The following is a 16,412-nucleotide window of genomic DNA, read 5'->3' as shown; positions in this document are numbered from 1 at the left end:
ATGCACGCGCTCGTGAACGCAAGCTTGAGGCCAGGAAAAGCCTCTGGTAGCACTTTGAAAAGCCTTAACTAAATGTCTCGCAGAGTAGCGCATGCTCTGGCTCAGCGACACCTAAAAATAGTCTCTCTTAAGCACAGACCCAAAATGTGAGACAGCAGTCCACAGAACCACTTGCAGCACACTTGTTCAGGCTCATAATCTTTCTGTTTCTCTGGTGATGGCCAGCGAGAGAAAAAACTGTTTGCACCAGGGTCGGGCCCAGATATAATTGACCAACGAAGACGGTTGTCAAGGAGCCAACTAAAGTCGCTGAGGGTGTGAATGAGATGAAAATGGATACAAAAAAATCTAAGTTGTTTTAAGGACTGCACTCAAATTATGTTTGGCCTGGAGCTCCAAAACCCCTTAAGACCTCCCTGTAAGAAACACCTACATGTTCACTGCAGAGGTTGTGCGCATACAAGTTTATAACAGCCAATATTTCATTGTCGGTAATAGTGCATCTCTCCAAATTGCTTTTAATTGTTTATGTTCAATTCAAACTCATGGACAAGTTAGAAGTTATCAGACATTGTATGGCTGGAGATTATAAACTTACTTGACCTAATAACGCTGAAATTATAGAACTTTTTCCGCTTCCAACGTTTCCACAAATCCCCAATAGTTTACCCTGCAATAGAAATATATTGAGAAATGTTTTATATTTATCTAGAATATGAGAATTTGCAACATTTGCAGTAACCCAATGTTAGCCATTTTTATATTACGTATAGAAAGACTGTAAAAAAAAGCAAAGTGTTATTCAATGTCAATGATAAATCAACACCAGGAAATTTGAAGAACTGGATTAAAGAAAAAAATTCAATAGATTGTTAGTTTGAGCGTTTAGATGTCACACTCACTGTACCAAAATGCATTTAGAAATCAATTAATAAGCACCTTATCAGGTAAATAAATTGAACAATAAAAACATTACTAGACTTTTGTCTAACTCTAATGTAATAAGAGAAGACATTAGAAATAAGACTTTGCAGTAAAAAACAATAAACAGGTCATAAACAGATTTGGTACACAAGAAGTGAAGCTTCCCAATAAATCTGAGAATGAAAAATATGATAATGGCAATGATTTTATGATCTAATTAAATGATATGGCTTAAATTGTTATACCATTTTGCAAAAAGATTTTCTTGCTATAAAAAATTTGCTTAATACTAAAGGCGTGATGATGATTTTTTTTTTCTTATGTTATTTAAGGAAATGTCACACATAAATGGGGATATTCCAGTGAAAATCAGTTAGCTGCGGTATTTTTGTAAATATGAAATTATTTTATTACATAATTATCTTTTTTTTTTCAAAGGTATATTATTTTTATTTGATAGATTTCTTATGATAAACACATGGTATTCTTGTTTATTATTTACAGTAATACACGCTCATTGAATCGAGCAGTGAGTTGACTATAGATTAATAGCCCAAAAGATAAAGGTTTTTTTGTAATGGATGCTGCAAACATAATACAATTCATTTATCTGAAGAATTGACTCAAGAGATTCCCTGCATCATGTTGATATATAACTAACTAAATAGGCAGAACTTGTCTATAAAAGGCATTCATATGAACATTTGATGTGTTTAATTTAGAAATAGGAATTCGGGAAAATGACCTTTAAAACAAAAAAAATTGTTAACAATAAATGTTCTCCTGTGGTGTTGGTGTGATGGTTTAATTGTACCATTTCTTCTCACCTTATCCCTTTAAATGAATTTAGGTGACGGGAAAACAGTATTGCATAATTGTCTTTTGTAATTAGACTGAGCATTTTCAAATGCTTGTCTTTAACATCTGTAATTAAAGGCACCTGAAATGCCTAATGGCAAATAAGAGGCCACCATCAGTAATGTTTCTAATCTTTCAATGAACCCTGTTATTTTTTCCGTGAGCTATGCAGGTAATTAAATCTTTACAAAATGTAATTCCATTTATTCTGATTTGAATTTTTTTTAGTGGGTACATCGTTGTCATGGCATATGTATTCCATACAAAACAATTACATTCTATAATTACATAACCAATACAAAGAAGCCGAATACATATGTACCACAATATAATTATATAGACATAACCTACAGGAGAAATTATTACAGAAGATAAGAAAAGCATTACCCAGAGGAGAAAAAAGGGCCCTTTGTTAAATCTTGTTTTTACTTCAACCAGCGAGTAATTGGGGCCCAGATTTTCCTACCTATTTCCGGTCTTCTGCGGCCTCTCAGCCTGTAAACCACGGATTCTATAATATACATTGCTAATAACCACGTAGGCTAGTTAATGAACGTGGGAGAGCCAGGGCTGATCCATTGAGATGTTATACATAATCGCAAAATGGCCTTTGCAAAAAACAAAAATCCCCTCTCAGAGCTACTGAACACCCTTCTACCCCCAAAATATTTAAATCTGGTGTTAGAGTTACCGGAATAACAAGGACCAAATTAAAAAAGGAACCAATCTCCTGTAAATACGTTACTAACTTCAAACAAGTGGAAAACATATGTAGGGTATCAGCGGCCCGTGTTTCACACTTACCACAAGAGTTGTCCTGTGAACTCCCCCATTTAGAACTCTTTGCAGGAGTGTATTATAAATCAAAAGCAGACATATAATGTTGGGACCTCAGTCTCCCAGTTGTTACAATTTGTTTGGCTAACTCTATAGATCCCTCTAGATCCGCATATTCTATCCCTAGCTTCCTTGCCCCCCTAGTACTTTGTTGGATCAAATCACCGGGTAGGCCTTCAATTAATTTTTGGTATATAACCCCGATCCGGGCTCTGTTCCCAATGATATCAATCAAAGTGATTTTACTCAGATTGGCCTCCTGCCATTTAGTAATTCTATTCAGATAGCTCATAATCTGCAAAAACTTAAAAAAGTCAGTCCTAGGAAGACCAAACTTCTCCAGCAAATCCGTAACAGAAACAATTTATCTTCCAAGCAGAGGGCACCTAGGGTATTACTGCCAAAATTCTCCCATCTAAAAGTAATATAGTCTTGAAGTATTGATGGTAACAAGGCATAAGACGAAAGAGGGGTATATACATTAATATTAGGAATCTTAAATCTATTCCGCATCTTTCTCCAGATTGAATAAGCAAACTGAATTATTTTGAACTTTGTCTTTTTATAGTAGCTTGGCGCTAAAAGGTTAACTAAGCATTGTCTGGCATTATCCACCAGGGCCCTCTCATATATGGTTAGGACAACAACAGGAGAGATTCTCGCTTTCACTCCAACCAGCAATATGCCCAAATAATGTAAAAAAGCGTCCCAATGGTAAAAAAGAAGGCTTGGTACACTCCAAACCTCCCTCACTCTGGGTAGCCTCGTCCATTTACTAGCTCTTCTGAATTTGTAATACCCCCATAAAAATCTTTCTGCTTTAGAGATACAGGATGAGGAGATTTCCAGAGGTATAGCCAGGAACAAATACAACATTTTTGGGAGGATCACCATCTTAATTACATTACTTTATCCATGCATAGAGAGGTGTAGACGATCCAGTCTCTCCAATGTCTTATTAGACTCATTGATAACAGGTAAAATGTTTAATTCAGGTATAGAGGTGACTGAGGCTGATATCTTCACCCCCATATATATGTTGCGACAGGAACTATTACAATATCTGCCGGAAACCCTGCATCTGTGTTGACAATTTGAGTCTTATGGATATTTAATTTGTACCCCGACACCATGCCAAACTGATCAGCCAAGTCCTTAACCGCTGGGAGGTCAGCCCTGATATCGCTCGTAAATATTGCAAAATCGTCAGCATAAGCCAATCACTTAAATTCGCTATTATTAACTTTTACTCCCTTAATTTGTAGACTGGCATCCAGTTTTAAAAGAAATAAATCAATATATAATGAAAATAACAGTGGAGAGCAAGGGCAGCCCTGCCTGGTTCCTCTGCTAATGCGAAAGGGGTTGGATTCTTGACTGGATATGCGAATACAAGCTTCCAGCAAAACGTAGAGTGCCTGTATAGCCTGAATAAATTCCCTAGATATCCCCTTCCATTGTAAGACGGCCCACAAATATCTCCAGGAGATCCTGTTGAATGCTTTTTCTGCGTCCAACTGGATCATCCCGATAGGTGCCCTCATAGCAAGAGCCCAATCAAAAACAGCAATGGCTCGCCTTACATGATCCGTAGTATCCCGCCCAGGAATGAACCCATGTTGGCGAATATGCACTAATGGGGTAATTACCTTAGCCAGCCGTGACGCAATGATTTTTTAAAAGATCTTACTGTCAGCGTTTATGAGAGATATAGGTCTGTAAGAGGAAGGGTGAAGTGCAGACTTGTATTTTTTCCTGAAAACCACTATGGTGGTCTTCCTCCAAGAGCCTGGTATCTGACCCTTTTGATCAAGCTGGAATAAGGGCTCTAACTCAATTCGAAGCACCGACCGAAAAGTCCAATAAAATTCTAAAGGTAGGCCATCAGTCCCCACAGCCTTGCCAGAAGCCAAAATTGTAGGGACTGGTAGCTTGATGTGCCTTTGCTATGTCTCAAGATATATGCTCAAGTGTTTTTTACGAAAATTAACTTTGAAAAAAATATATATTGGCCTACATTGAGCTATATATATGTTAGAGCCCAAATGTAGCCCAATGTAGCCCAAAGATGGCCTCCAGAGACAAAAAAAACAAATGTAGCCCAAATATCAGCCAGATGTAGCCCAAATATAGCCCAATGACAGAATGTCCCAGTGTCGTAATTGGCCCGGCCGCATTAGCGATTAGCTGAACCTACACGTTGTCCTCCTCAACTTGGCTACATACGATAACGCCATTTTGAATGTTGCAGCGGCCATCTTAGACCATGAGCGGCCTCGTGGCCGACGTGCCCTTTAGTCCTTTGTCCGTTCCACTGACCACTCTTGTCTGCCCAGCAACAGGCTATTTTTAGTACTGGTCAAGCCACACATGCGCAGTTCCCACTGACCCGTAAACCTTCAGGAATGTGCCGCTAACTGACCAGTGGGTTTGAAACCCTCCAATGAGCTGGCAGTATTCCAAAACATGACCATATATGTCCCTAAAACTGTGTCTTAAACTTGTGCCGCCTATCTTTTATTGCCCCAAAATTGTATATAAACGGGGTCACACCGGTGTTCGGTGTGATACCTCTAGCATTACCGAAGGGTGCTGTTTGAGTGTACCACCACCCCATGGGGTCTTAATAAACTTGTTCTTTGCCTTTTACAGTTTCCGTGCCAACAGTTCTTGTGTGTAAGTGGGTAATCTCTGGAGCGTGTAGGCCTTGGGAACCCCGAAATACTTCAATTGGCGACCACGAAGGGACTCATCGGCGACTCGGATGCCCGAAGGAGAGGTCGTGACGAAGGCTTGGAAATCCGCCATGGGCGCGCGCTGCCACGAGTGACCCGAGTCTTGGCTGCCACGGTGTTTTTTCCTTTCCTTCCGATCTGACCTTCCAGGTGGCGCCGGTCTCCGACTGAGTCTTCGAAGTGTCTGCATCGCTGAGAAAGTGCCGTTTGGCTGATTTGGCTTACAAGACCTTGGCAGTTGGAACCTGGACATTTGAGTATTTGGTAAGCTTTGTGTTCGGTAAGGTAGTCTTCGGACGCTTACTGAAGTCCTACGATTTGTGTTCGGTAAGGTAGTCTTCGGACGCTTACTGAAGTTCTACGATTTGTGTTCGGTAAGGTAGTCTTCGGACGCTTACTGAAATCTGCGCTTTGTGATCGGTGAGGTAGTCTTCGGACGCTTGCCGAGTTCTATGAACTTTGATTTGAGTTAGCTAACATTGTGAATTTGTGATCTTTGAACTTATATGTGTAGTGCACTTCACATAGGCAGGCATGTAGAGATGTTTCTCTAACTTTGTTTTTTTCCTTTGAGCGGCACAATTGTGTGGAGAACTGTAAGTGCCATTTTGTCTGGTGTCACGCTTTCGTGATACTTTTTGAACATGCCTGTTTTCAGCACGCTTCGAGGAATGTGTTGTCTTGGAGAAGGTACCTCAATTAGGTTAGCGGAATCACAGCCGGCTCCCCCAGAGGGAACTCCAAATAGGGACATGTACATAAAATTTGGCCTTCCCCCTATTATGTACAGTAAATTATGGCATAAATACACCAGGGCCGATCCTGAATTGCAATGGCCTCTACACGGGTCGTTCGATTTAAGTAAAGTACAATTTGTAGAGCAATGTCTGTTTCAACGTAGGTCTAGACAAAATATGTTTGATTGTGTGCGAATGTGGGAGAAAGCGGCGCGTGAGCGAATGAAGCGTGAGGTTGCCTTGGCGGACAAAGAGCAGCGCAAGGCTGCTCGGGATAAGGCTTTACAGCTTGAGGAAAAGGAGGCTCAGGAGAAGAAAGAAAGGGAGGAACGGGAACGTAATTTGCAAACGACTGGTCAGTTTCCTATTCGCCGACCACTTTATCCTGTCCTTAATAATGAAATTGATGATTTTTCTTTGTTAGATCGGTCACCACCTCCGTACGTTTCGCCGACGGCTCCGACTGCGGATTCCGAGGATGATGGACATGATCAGTTGAGCCAGAAGGGGGTATCGGCTCTCAGGTTTACTGCGGAGAGGTCCGCTGATTTACGCAGTTGGGCTCGTAAAGTGAATAAGTATTGTGTTACTCAGGAGCAGTTGTTAACAGAAAAGAAAGGGTGGTCGGATCTTGAATTCATGTATTTTCTGTCCAGTCTGGCGGATGAAGTTGTAAACGCATATCGTGAACTTTCTGATGAGCTCGAGTCTAAAGTGTTGTCGGTATATCGTGAGAATTTAGCTAAAGGTGATTTTGATCTTTCAGATGTTGATGACCTGTTCAAGCAATTGATCAAGCTGCGGGATGAGACAACCCATTTGCGACAGGAACGGAAAAGGAGGCAAAAGGAGTCCGAGTTGGAAAATAATGGGCAGATTAAGGAGTGCTCTCTCCGTGGTTCAGATAAGAGTTCTGCGTTGCATGTTATGCCTATGCGTGAAGCTGCGCCTTTGTATGTTCCACCAAAAAGGGAAGGTACGGATGATGATAAGTTGTCGAAGGATGCGAAAGGGTATTTTGTGTATAATTGGGTATATACGCCATGGAATAGAGCAGATGTCATGGCATTGAAAAATTCTTTACCTGATCTTCGGAAGAATCCGGCGGCATTTTATGAAGGGGTGGAGGGGGCTATATCGTCTTGTGTGATGACTCTTGTAGATATAGACTTGTTTTTTGGGCTAATTTTACCACCCGATATGTGGAGGCAAATTCGTAAAACTAATGATGAAACGATTTTGGGGGGGACATGGAAAGAAATAAATGCTGCAGATTTAGATAGAGAACCAGCATGTAAGCCTTGTCAGCTAATATTAGATCTTCCGGCAGCTATTTTGGATAAATTAAAAACGCTTGTTCCCTCCAAAAAGATTGATTGGACCATGTTAACGTCGTGCAAGCAGAAACCCGATGAAACGGTCTCAGATTTCTTTACACGCTTCGAGGAGGCATTTCATGATTACAGTGGTCAATCTTTAACTGACGATACGGGTCGGCATTTGTTTGTAGATAAGTATGTGGCTAATCTCCTACCAGAGATTGCAAAGCGATTGAAGTCGAGTGAGAGTTCCTGGGCCACGGTGACCCCTGCGTCCTTGTTAACTATGGCTCAGTATTATGAGCGGCAGGAAGTGGAGGCTAAAGAAAGTGTAGAGAAAAAGGCGAAGGAATTGAAAACGAAGGTGATGTTGGCGCAGGTTCGGGGTACACAGAGTAGAGGGAATGAGAGAGGTAGACGAGGTGGAGGAAACGCATCGTATGGTCGTACGGACATTGCGGAGGATCAGTGTGCTTATTGTAAGGAGTTTGGGCATTGGGCCGAAGATTGTCCGGTACTTCGTGACCAGCGTAGTCAGCGTGGTCGAGGCAGTGGAAGGTCAAGAGGAGGTTATACTGGAACGAGAGGTGGCGGAGGTGATCGTAGACAGGTTGAGGAGAGGGGCCGTGGCCAGGACGAACGAAATACGTTTGATAGACGGAATCAATATCAGATTTCGGAGGGAGAGAATGTGGAACACCAGGATTATGTGCATGCATAGGACTGCGTAGGATGGGGTAAGGAATCAGTTGAAGTGCCGGTAGATCAGCAAGGTCCATATGTCACAGCGGGCATCCTGGGTTCTACTGATCAATTTCTAGTCGACACAGGAGCTACTCGTAGCGCGCTGTCGAAAAACTTGGTTCCGAGGGCTCCCCTGTCTGGCGAAATGATTACGTGTGTAGGGTTTGATGGCACACCCTCCCCCAGCCCATTGTCCAAGCCCCTTGCACTATGCATTGACAAATACTTTAGTTTTGGCCAATTTTTGTTATCACCCCATACCCCAGACAATATCCTGGGCATTGATTTGCTTAAATATTTCCGAGCAACAATACGCTGCGCTCCAGAGGGAGTGCGGGTTATTCTGAACGACAACTACCCTGACCCTGATGATTGCCCTGACCCTGACAGATTTTATGCCATTCTAGACATCCCAGCTTTGGCCTCTTTACCGCATACGTTGTGGGCGACCTCAGACACGGATGTGGGAGAGATGCGTATTCCACCAATACACATTACTGTTAAGGAAGGGGCCCCTCTACCACGAGTGCCACAGTATAAGATTTCGAGAGAAGGTGAAATTGCATTGATACATATTGTTCAGGATTTGATTTCTGCAGGGGTGGTGGAGGAGGTCCCTTATAATGTTTGTAACAGTCCTATTCTTCCGATTCTTAAGAGAGACACTGATGGCAAAATCTATCGATTTATTATTGATTTGCGAGAGATCAACAAAATTGTCATTCCCCAATACCCGGTGGTGTCTGATATTACGACCTTGCTTACTTTGGTTCCACCGACGGCCACCACCTTTAGCGTTATTGACTTAAAGAATGCGTTCTTTTCCATCCCTGTGCACCCAGATAGCAGATATCTGTTTGGTTTTACGCTCAATAATAAATCGTATAGATTTTGTCGTGTTCCCCAAGGATATACTGAAAGCCCTAGCATCTACAGCCAGGCTTTGAAAAGGCAGCTAGATTCTTTTAAATTGCAGTCTGGCGTTGCGCTCATCCAGTACGTGGATGACCTTCTGCTTGCCGCTGACTCCTATGCACAATGTGAACAGAGTACACTTGCGTTGCTTTCCTTTTTGGCACAACACAATCACAAGGTTTCCAAGAAAAAGCTTCAATACTGTAGACCCCAGGTGACCTACCTCGGTCATCTGTTGTCTAAGGAGGGGCGGGCATTAACATCTGACCGAATTCAAGCAATATTAGACACACCAGTCCCCCGCACGCAGAGAGATGTGCGTGCCTTCATAGGGTTGACGTCCTTTTGTAGGCAATGGATCATGGGTTTTTCACATATCATAAAACCTTTTCTAGCATTACTGTCCAAAACTACCGATGCCTCTTGAGTGGACAGAAGAATGTCAGAAAGCTTTTGAACAGTTGAGACAGGCCCTTTGTTCTGCACCCGTGTTAGGAACACCAGACTACACGAAACTTTTCACATTGTACGTGCACGAGAATGATGGGTGCGCGTTGTCAGTGTTAGTGCAGTTACACGGGGATAAGCAGAGACCATGTGCATACTTCTCTGCCATTTTGGATCCTGTAGCACGAGGGTTGCCTGGGTGTTTTCGAGCGGTAGCGGCAACAGCAGTAGCCATACGACAGAGCGAGGGCATAGTGTTATCACACAAATTGTTGGTGTTAGTCCCTCACGCAGTAGATGCCCTGTTAAATCAAACTAAGACCCAATACCTCACGAGTGCACGATACGAGCTGACACTCTTAGCGCCACACATAACATTGAAAAGATGCGCTACTTTGAACCCTGCCACTTTATTGCCCTATCCGGCCGAGGAGGGTCAGGAAGCAAAACATCACGACTGTGTTTTCCTGACCGAGGAACAGACAAAGGGTCGTGTCGATTTACAGGATGTACCCCTTCCAGATGTGGATGGGGAACTGTGGGTTGATGGATCGTGTTTAAGGCTGCCAGATGGTACGACTTCCGCAGCATATGCGATCACGACGCTTAAGACAGTGGTAGAAACAGCTAGGATACCACAAAAATCGGCTCAGGCAGCAGAGCTGATAGCTTTAACAAGAGCCTGCGAATTGAGTGCCGGATTATGTGTGAACATATACACGGACAGCCGGTACGCCTTTGGAGTGGCCCATGACTTTGGGCTTCTTTGGAGGGAACGCGGGTTTTTGACATCACACGGGGAGCACATTATGCACGGAGAGTTAGTGCGTGATCTCCTAAATGCGTTGCTTTGCCCTAAAAAAGTAGCGATAGTGAAGTGCAGTGCCCATAAAAAGATTACGGATAAAGTGGGTCAAGGAAATGCCTTTGCAGACAGCATAGCAAGGCAGACAGCTATGTCCCGAACTAGCTCCCCTATGTACGTGGTACAATCACAGGCTGAGAGATGGAGTGATGCTAGAGCAGAGATACGAGACATTCAAAAATCAGCCACAGAATCTGAACGTGCGGCTTGGGCAGCAGATGGGGTACTAGATGACGAGGGTTGTTGGAGAAGCAAAGACATGGAGAAGTGGAAATTGCCTGCGGCTTACTTACAGGCGATGGTCCAGATGACACATGGACTGGCCCATGTCGGAGCTCTTGCAATTACTCGGCTTTTAACACGAGTTTGGGAACATCCCGAGATTGCGAATACTGCAAAGAGAGTAGTGCAGACCTGCCTGGTATGCTTGCAACACAATCCTGGAAAGGGGACCCATACTCCGAAAGGAGGGTTCATTCCACCTTCTGCACCGTTTGAAGTGCTTCAAATGGATTACATCCAACTCGAGCGCTGCAATAACCTGAAGTACGTCCTAGTGGTGGTGTGTGCTTTTAGCAAATGGGTTGAGGCCTACCCCACGAAAGACAATACGGCTTTGACAACAGCTAAGGTGTTGCTTAAGGAATTCTTTCCTCGCTTTGGAGTTGGCAAATTTTTGTGGAGCGATAATGGGCCCCATTTTGTTGGAAAGATTGTGGAATATGTACTGAAGGGGTTAGGAATTCAGCAAAAGTTCCACGCTGTATTCCACCCTCAGTCAGCAGGTTTGGTCGAGCGGTACAATGCCACGTTGAAGCTTAAGCTGGCCGAAATTGTGGCGTCTACATCGTTGAAGTGGCCAGACGCGTTGCCGCTAGCACTACTATCTCTTAGATCAGTACCCCACTCACGAACTGGCCTTACGCCCTATGAGGTGGTGTTTGGCCGCCCTATGAATATCTGGGGGGTGCCCAAGCCGCGATTAATACATGATGTGCCTTGTGTTATGATGAATGATTATTTGGCACGATTAACAAATGATTTGCTCTCTATTCATCAACAGGTTCGAGAAGCGCTCCCTGATAACTCCACTGGAGAGGGCCACGATCTTCGTCCTGGGGACCATGTAATGGTCCGTTCGTTTGAAAGAGCAAGCAGTTTGGAGCCCAGGTGGAAGGGCCCCGAGCAGGTCCTCCTGGCGACCCGCACCGCAGTACGAGTGACGAACAGGAAGCGGTGGGTGCATTCGACACATTGTCGCCGTGTCTCTCCGGATCTGGTGACTCCTGCTGTGTTGACTGATTATAAGGAGATCTTGGAGAAAGAAAAGAGCCCATCTGTGACGTCGGCCGAAGTGGAGGGAGTCTTCCCGGACCAATTTGCTACCGGAAGAGAGCGTTACGATCTACGTCCACGATAAGAAGATTTTTGTTCTTTTTTTATGACTGGTTGGTTACCGCTCCAGGTTTGTGAAACGGAAACCGGGAATTCCAAGGGGGGGGGATCAGTTCTGCCAGAGTAGCGACACCCGTCTTGGCCCGGAGAAAAAAACAACGGCTACCTCGGAGTTCAGCACCGCATTTTTCTTTTTTAGGTATACACGCACGTGTATCTGTGACAATTTGTGAACAATTTGTGAACAATTTGTGCCACTTGAGACTTTGCACAAACTTTCTTGAACTATGGCATCAACGGCATCTCGTGATAAGAAAATATTGGGTGCCTTTCTCTTTGTTCTAACTATTGTGGTGATAGCTGTTATGGCCTGGATAGTCGAACTTGTGGTGCCTGTACGTGAACATTTGCTGCCGACTACCCCGGCACCGTCTGAACATTTTCATTTTACATTGCCATTCCATGAAGAGCGCCATCGCCAAACGTATTTAAATAACAGCTTCATTCAGATTCTTCACCACACGCATAATATGACCAATACCTCTAACTGCTGGGTGTGTGGAATGTTGCCTGGGCACCAGAAGAGAGGGGGCACCCCACTTATTCCACTCCCGTTTTCACACAATGGGTCATGCAACGCCTGGTACACCCTCCTCTTTACTCTGAGATGGCCAACCAAAGGGGGGGTGCTTTTCCGTTTGAATAAAGTATGTTCCCATGACAAGGATGGGTTTCCCCGGGCTGAGGGCACACGTTTCGAATGGGAAGAGTACAGGCCTGACAATGTATCTGCCCCACGTGTATATAGCAATCAGCGGCATGTGAATGTATCTAGTGCTCATGTCATAAATGTCATTGCTACAAAAGCCGATCTATGTATTAGAAACAAGGGCACGATTGCAGTGGGGAAAAGTGAATGTAACATTACTCTCACGTTTGATAGCCCGAATGGCATTTCATTTGTTGCATCTCGAAATACATACTTCATCTGTGGAACGAAGGGGTACCATCAGCTTCCAGTGGGGTGGTTGGGCACGTGCTACGTATCGTTTGTGCTACCTCCTGTATTCATTGCCCCTCCAATGTACCACAATGATTACACATTGTACCACGACTTCGTTTTGAACAGAGTTAAACGAACTGTTGCCCTAGAGGACATTGATCAAACGGACACTGCATTACAACAGTATGTGGATTTCAATCTGGGACTATTCTCTTTTGTGGGGGCTGCATTGAACAGCTGGAAAATCAGACGACTGACACCCCTTGTCGAGGCTGTTGCGAATGACACTGCTATTGCCCTGGGGAATATTACCGAGGAACTACAGATTTCCAGAATTGTCACCCTCCAAAATCTAATGGTTTTGGATGTTGTTTTGGCTGATCGTGGGGGGGCATGCAGAATTATCGGAAGCAGCTGTTGCGTTTACGTCCCTGACAATTCTCCATCTGTGTATGATGCCATTTCCAAGCTGCATAAAATAGCTGCTGAAATACACCCGGACAATGGAACTTGGACACTTTCAGGATGGTTCTGGTCCATGATTGCAACTTGGGGCTGGAAACTGTTGACAATTCTCTGTACGCTTGTGGGAGCAATGTTCTTTATATGCCTATGTATCCAATGTGGCCCAGCTTTGTGTTCAATGTGTTTATCAGCTTGCCTACCATCACGACGAGCTCTTGCACACGACAAAATGATGCTACACAAAGAGGTGACACAAATTATGTCAATAGACATTGAGGACGAACATCCTGACTATGTTCATTATGAGGTAGATTCAGCTAAACGCTAAAAGGGTCGTCTGTCGTAATTGGCCCGGCCGCATTTGCGATTAGCTGAACCTACACGTTGTCCTCCTCAACTTGGCTACATACGATAACGCCATTTTGAATGTTGCAGCGGCCATCTTAGACCATGAGCGGCCTCGTGGCCGACGTGCCCTTTAGTCCTTTGTCCGTTCCACTGACCACTCTTGTCTGCCCAGCAACAGGCTATTTTTAGTACTGGTCAAGCCACACATGCGCAGTTCCCACTGACCCGTAAACCTTCAGGAATGTGCCGCTAACTGACCAGTGGGTTTGAAACCCTCCAATGAGCTGGCAGTATTCCAAAACATGACCATATATGTCCCTAAAACTGTGTCTTAAACTTGTGCCGCCTATCTTTTATTGCCCCAAAATTGTATATAAACGGGGTCACACCGGTGTTCGGTGTGATACCTCTAGCATTACCGAAGGGTGCTGTTTGAGTGTACCACCACCCCATGGGGTCTTAATAAACTTGTTCTTTGCCTTTTACAGTTTCCGCGCCAACAGTTCTTGTGTGTAAGTGGGTAATCTCTGGAGCGTGTAGGCCTTGGGAACCCCGAAATACTTCACCAGAGTGTTCTAAAGAACAACTAGAGCGCTTACAGTCTTACATATAAACTGAGACTTATAGTTAGGAATTAGCATTTAAAAAACCTTTGAAATTCACTGAAAAAACCAGAGGTTTCACACCAGTTATAGTTAGCTGGAAATTTTACTGACATAAAACCGTTGAAATTCCCACGTTATAGTTAGTTGGACTCACTATAACTTGCGCGTGCAATGCACTGCTGATGAAGTCACATTTTACATCTCTCATGACATGGTCAGTGACATCACTCAGGACATCACTGATGACACCATCCTTGTGACAGAGTGACAGACCTCCTTTCACTGTAATGTAACCCTTGAAACACATATTCAAAAATAGAAACTAATTTTTTTTTTTAAATGGAGATAACCATATCAGTTACAACAACCAATTCAGTAATTCCACCATCTATATACACATCTACTTATTCACAAACAGTTGAATATACTCACTCATACATATACTCACTCATCATATGTATTGATACACCTATACATCCTGTTACACACTGACAGTCATCCAAAAGTTACTCTCACACATGCAAATAAACAATTGAACATCCATTTATTTGCATATAGAGCTATACACACACTACCACCTTACTTCTATTGAAATTAAAACATATTTATTCTCTTAAACAAACACATACTTATTTAAACAGGAACTCTTACAATCTCTTACTCTCACATATACTCACTTATATACATCAATATTCACATATACTAGATTAAAACATATGTAGTTACTGATAAAGACAAAAGTGAGACAGTCGTTCACTCACTAACATACACATATACACACTCATTCATCCATACAGTCCTGCACATATGCTGTCTTCAAAACTTATACAAACAGAGAGTCAGTCAATCATGCATCTATGTGCTAAGTAATACCCCCACCAAACCATATAGACACTCATACTGATACTAAAAAAACATATAATAACCCATGTACATACACATGTAGCTACTCACCAACCCATGCAGCTACTTATACACAAAGTGAAACACCAATACATATATTTAAAAATGTAAACATGAATCACTAATATTTATTTTTCAGAAAGACACACATGATGGTGTAATCAGTGATGTCATGAGTGATGTCACTGACCATGTCATGAGTGATGTAATATGTGACGTCATCAGCAGTGCATTGCACGCGCAAGTTATAGTGAGTTCAACTAACTATAACGTGGGAATTTCAATGGTTTTATGTCAGTAAAATTTCGAGCTAACTATAACTGGTGTGAAACCTCTGTTTTTTTCAGTATATATATATATATATATATATATATATATATATATATATATATATATATATATATATATATATATATATATATATATATATATATATATATAGGTGTTTGAAGCAGTCCATACCCTTTGCTGCATGACTACTTGGGTAGTGGCAGAATGAATACACTTCTCCAAGGAGAGTGTAGAGCTGAATGTATAACTGCTTCACTTTTTCTACAGTGTATAGACAAGCATATATTGCTATATGGCTCAGTACAATACTGAAACAGTAGTGTGATAGTGTAAGGATACAGACTGGGGAATTCAATGTATAAAGGACTAGTTTGCAGGTACATAGAAGACTGCATGCATAGTCTATACCGGTTTAAAGCAGTCCATAGCCTAAGGCCTACTTTCCTCCATGATTATTTGGGTGCTGACTGGATAATTACAGTTCTGCAAGGAGAATGCCTGACTGAATTTAAAATAGGTTCATTTTTAGCACAGTGCATAGATAAGTACATTCTGCAGAACAGCTCAGTGCAATATGGAATCAGCAATCACAAAGACTTTGCTGGAAGTGAAAGGATATAGATCTGGAAATAAAAGCTATAAAAGACAAGTGTGCTGATGCATAGAAGAGTGCATACATAATCTATAGAGGTTTGAAGAAGTCCATGCCCTAAGGCCCACTTTGCACCATGAGTACTTGGATACTAGCTGAATGATTACAATTCTGCACCAAAAGCCTCTCAAACCATTTTTAATGTTTAATCATAAATTTATTCTTATAACATTTCATAATTTAATAGAGCTTCTAACATGATTTCATCTGATATTTCACTTTCTTGATTATCAATTTCAAAAGTCAAATCATGAAACTCGATGTCCTCTAATGCCTGAACAAAATCATCATCCAATGTTTCATCTAAAAAATCGCAGCTGATATCTGCACCAATATTTTCATCTTCATTCTAGCTACCCATGAAAGGTT

At 42.6% G+C, this 16,412-nt stretch overlaps 1 protein-coding gene across 1 annotated transcript in view; it reads right to left on the bottom strand.

The window, feature by feature from the left end:
* LOC147677799 (ATP-binding cassette sub-family C member 12-like) overlaps nucleotides 1-16,412 on the bottom strand; it is a 2,578,840-nt gene that overhangs the window by 1,325,947 nt on the left and 1,236,481 nt on the right. The window contains exon 12 of the mRNA XM_086945588.1: nucleotides 599-670. Within this exon, the coding sequence (XP_086801714.1) occupies nucleotides 599-670 (72 nt within the window). The remainder of the gene's footprint in view (nucleotides 1-598; nucleotides 671-16,412) is intronic.

Source organism: Lissotriton vulgaris, chromosome 12, assembly GCF_964263255.1.
Source record: "Lissotriton vulgaris chromosome 12, aLisVul1.2, whole genome shotgun sequence".
Lineage (NCBI taxonomy): Eukaryota > Metazoa > Chordata > Amphibia > Caudata > Salamandridae > Lissotriton > Lissotriton vulgaris.
Note: the sequence above shows the minus strand (reverse complement) of the source record. Positions and strands in the feature narration are given on the sequence as shown.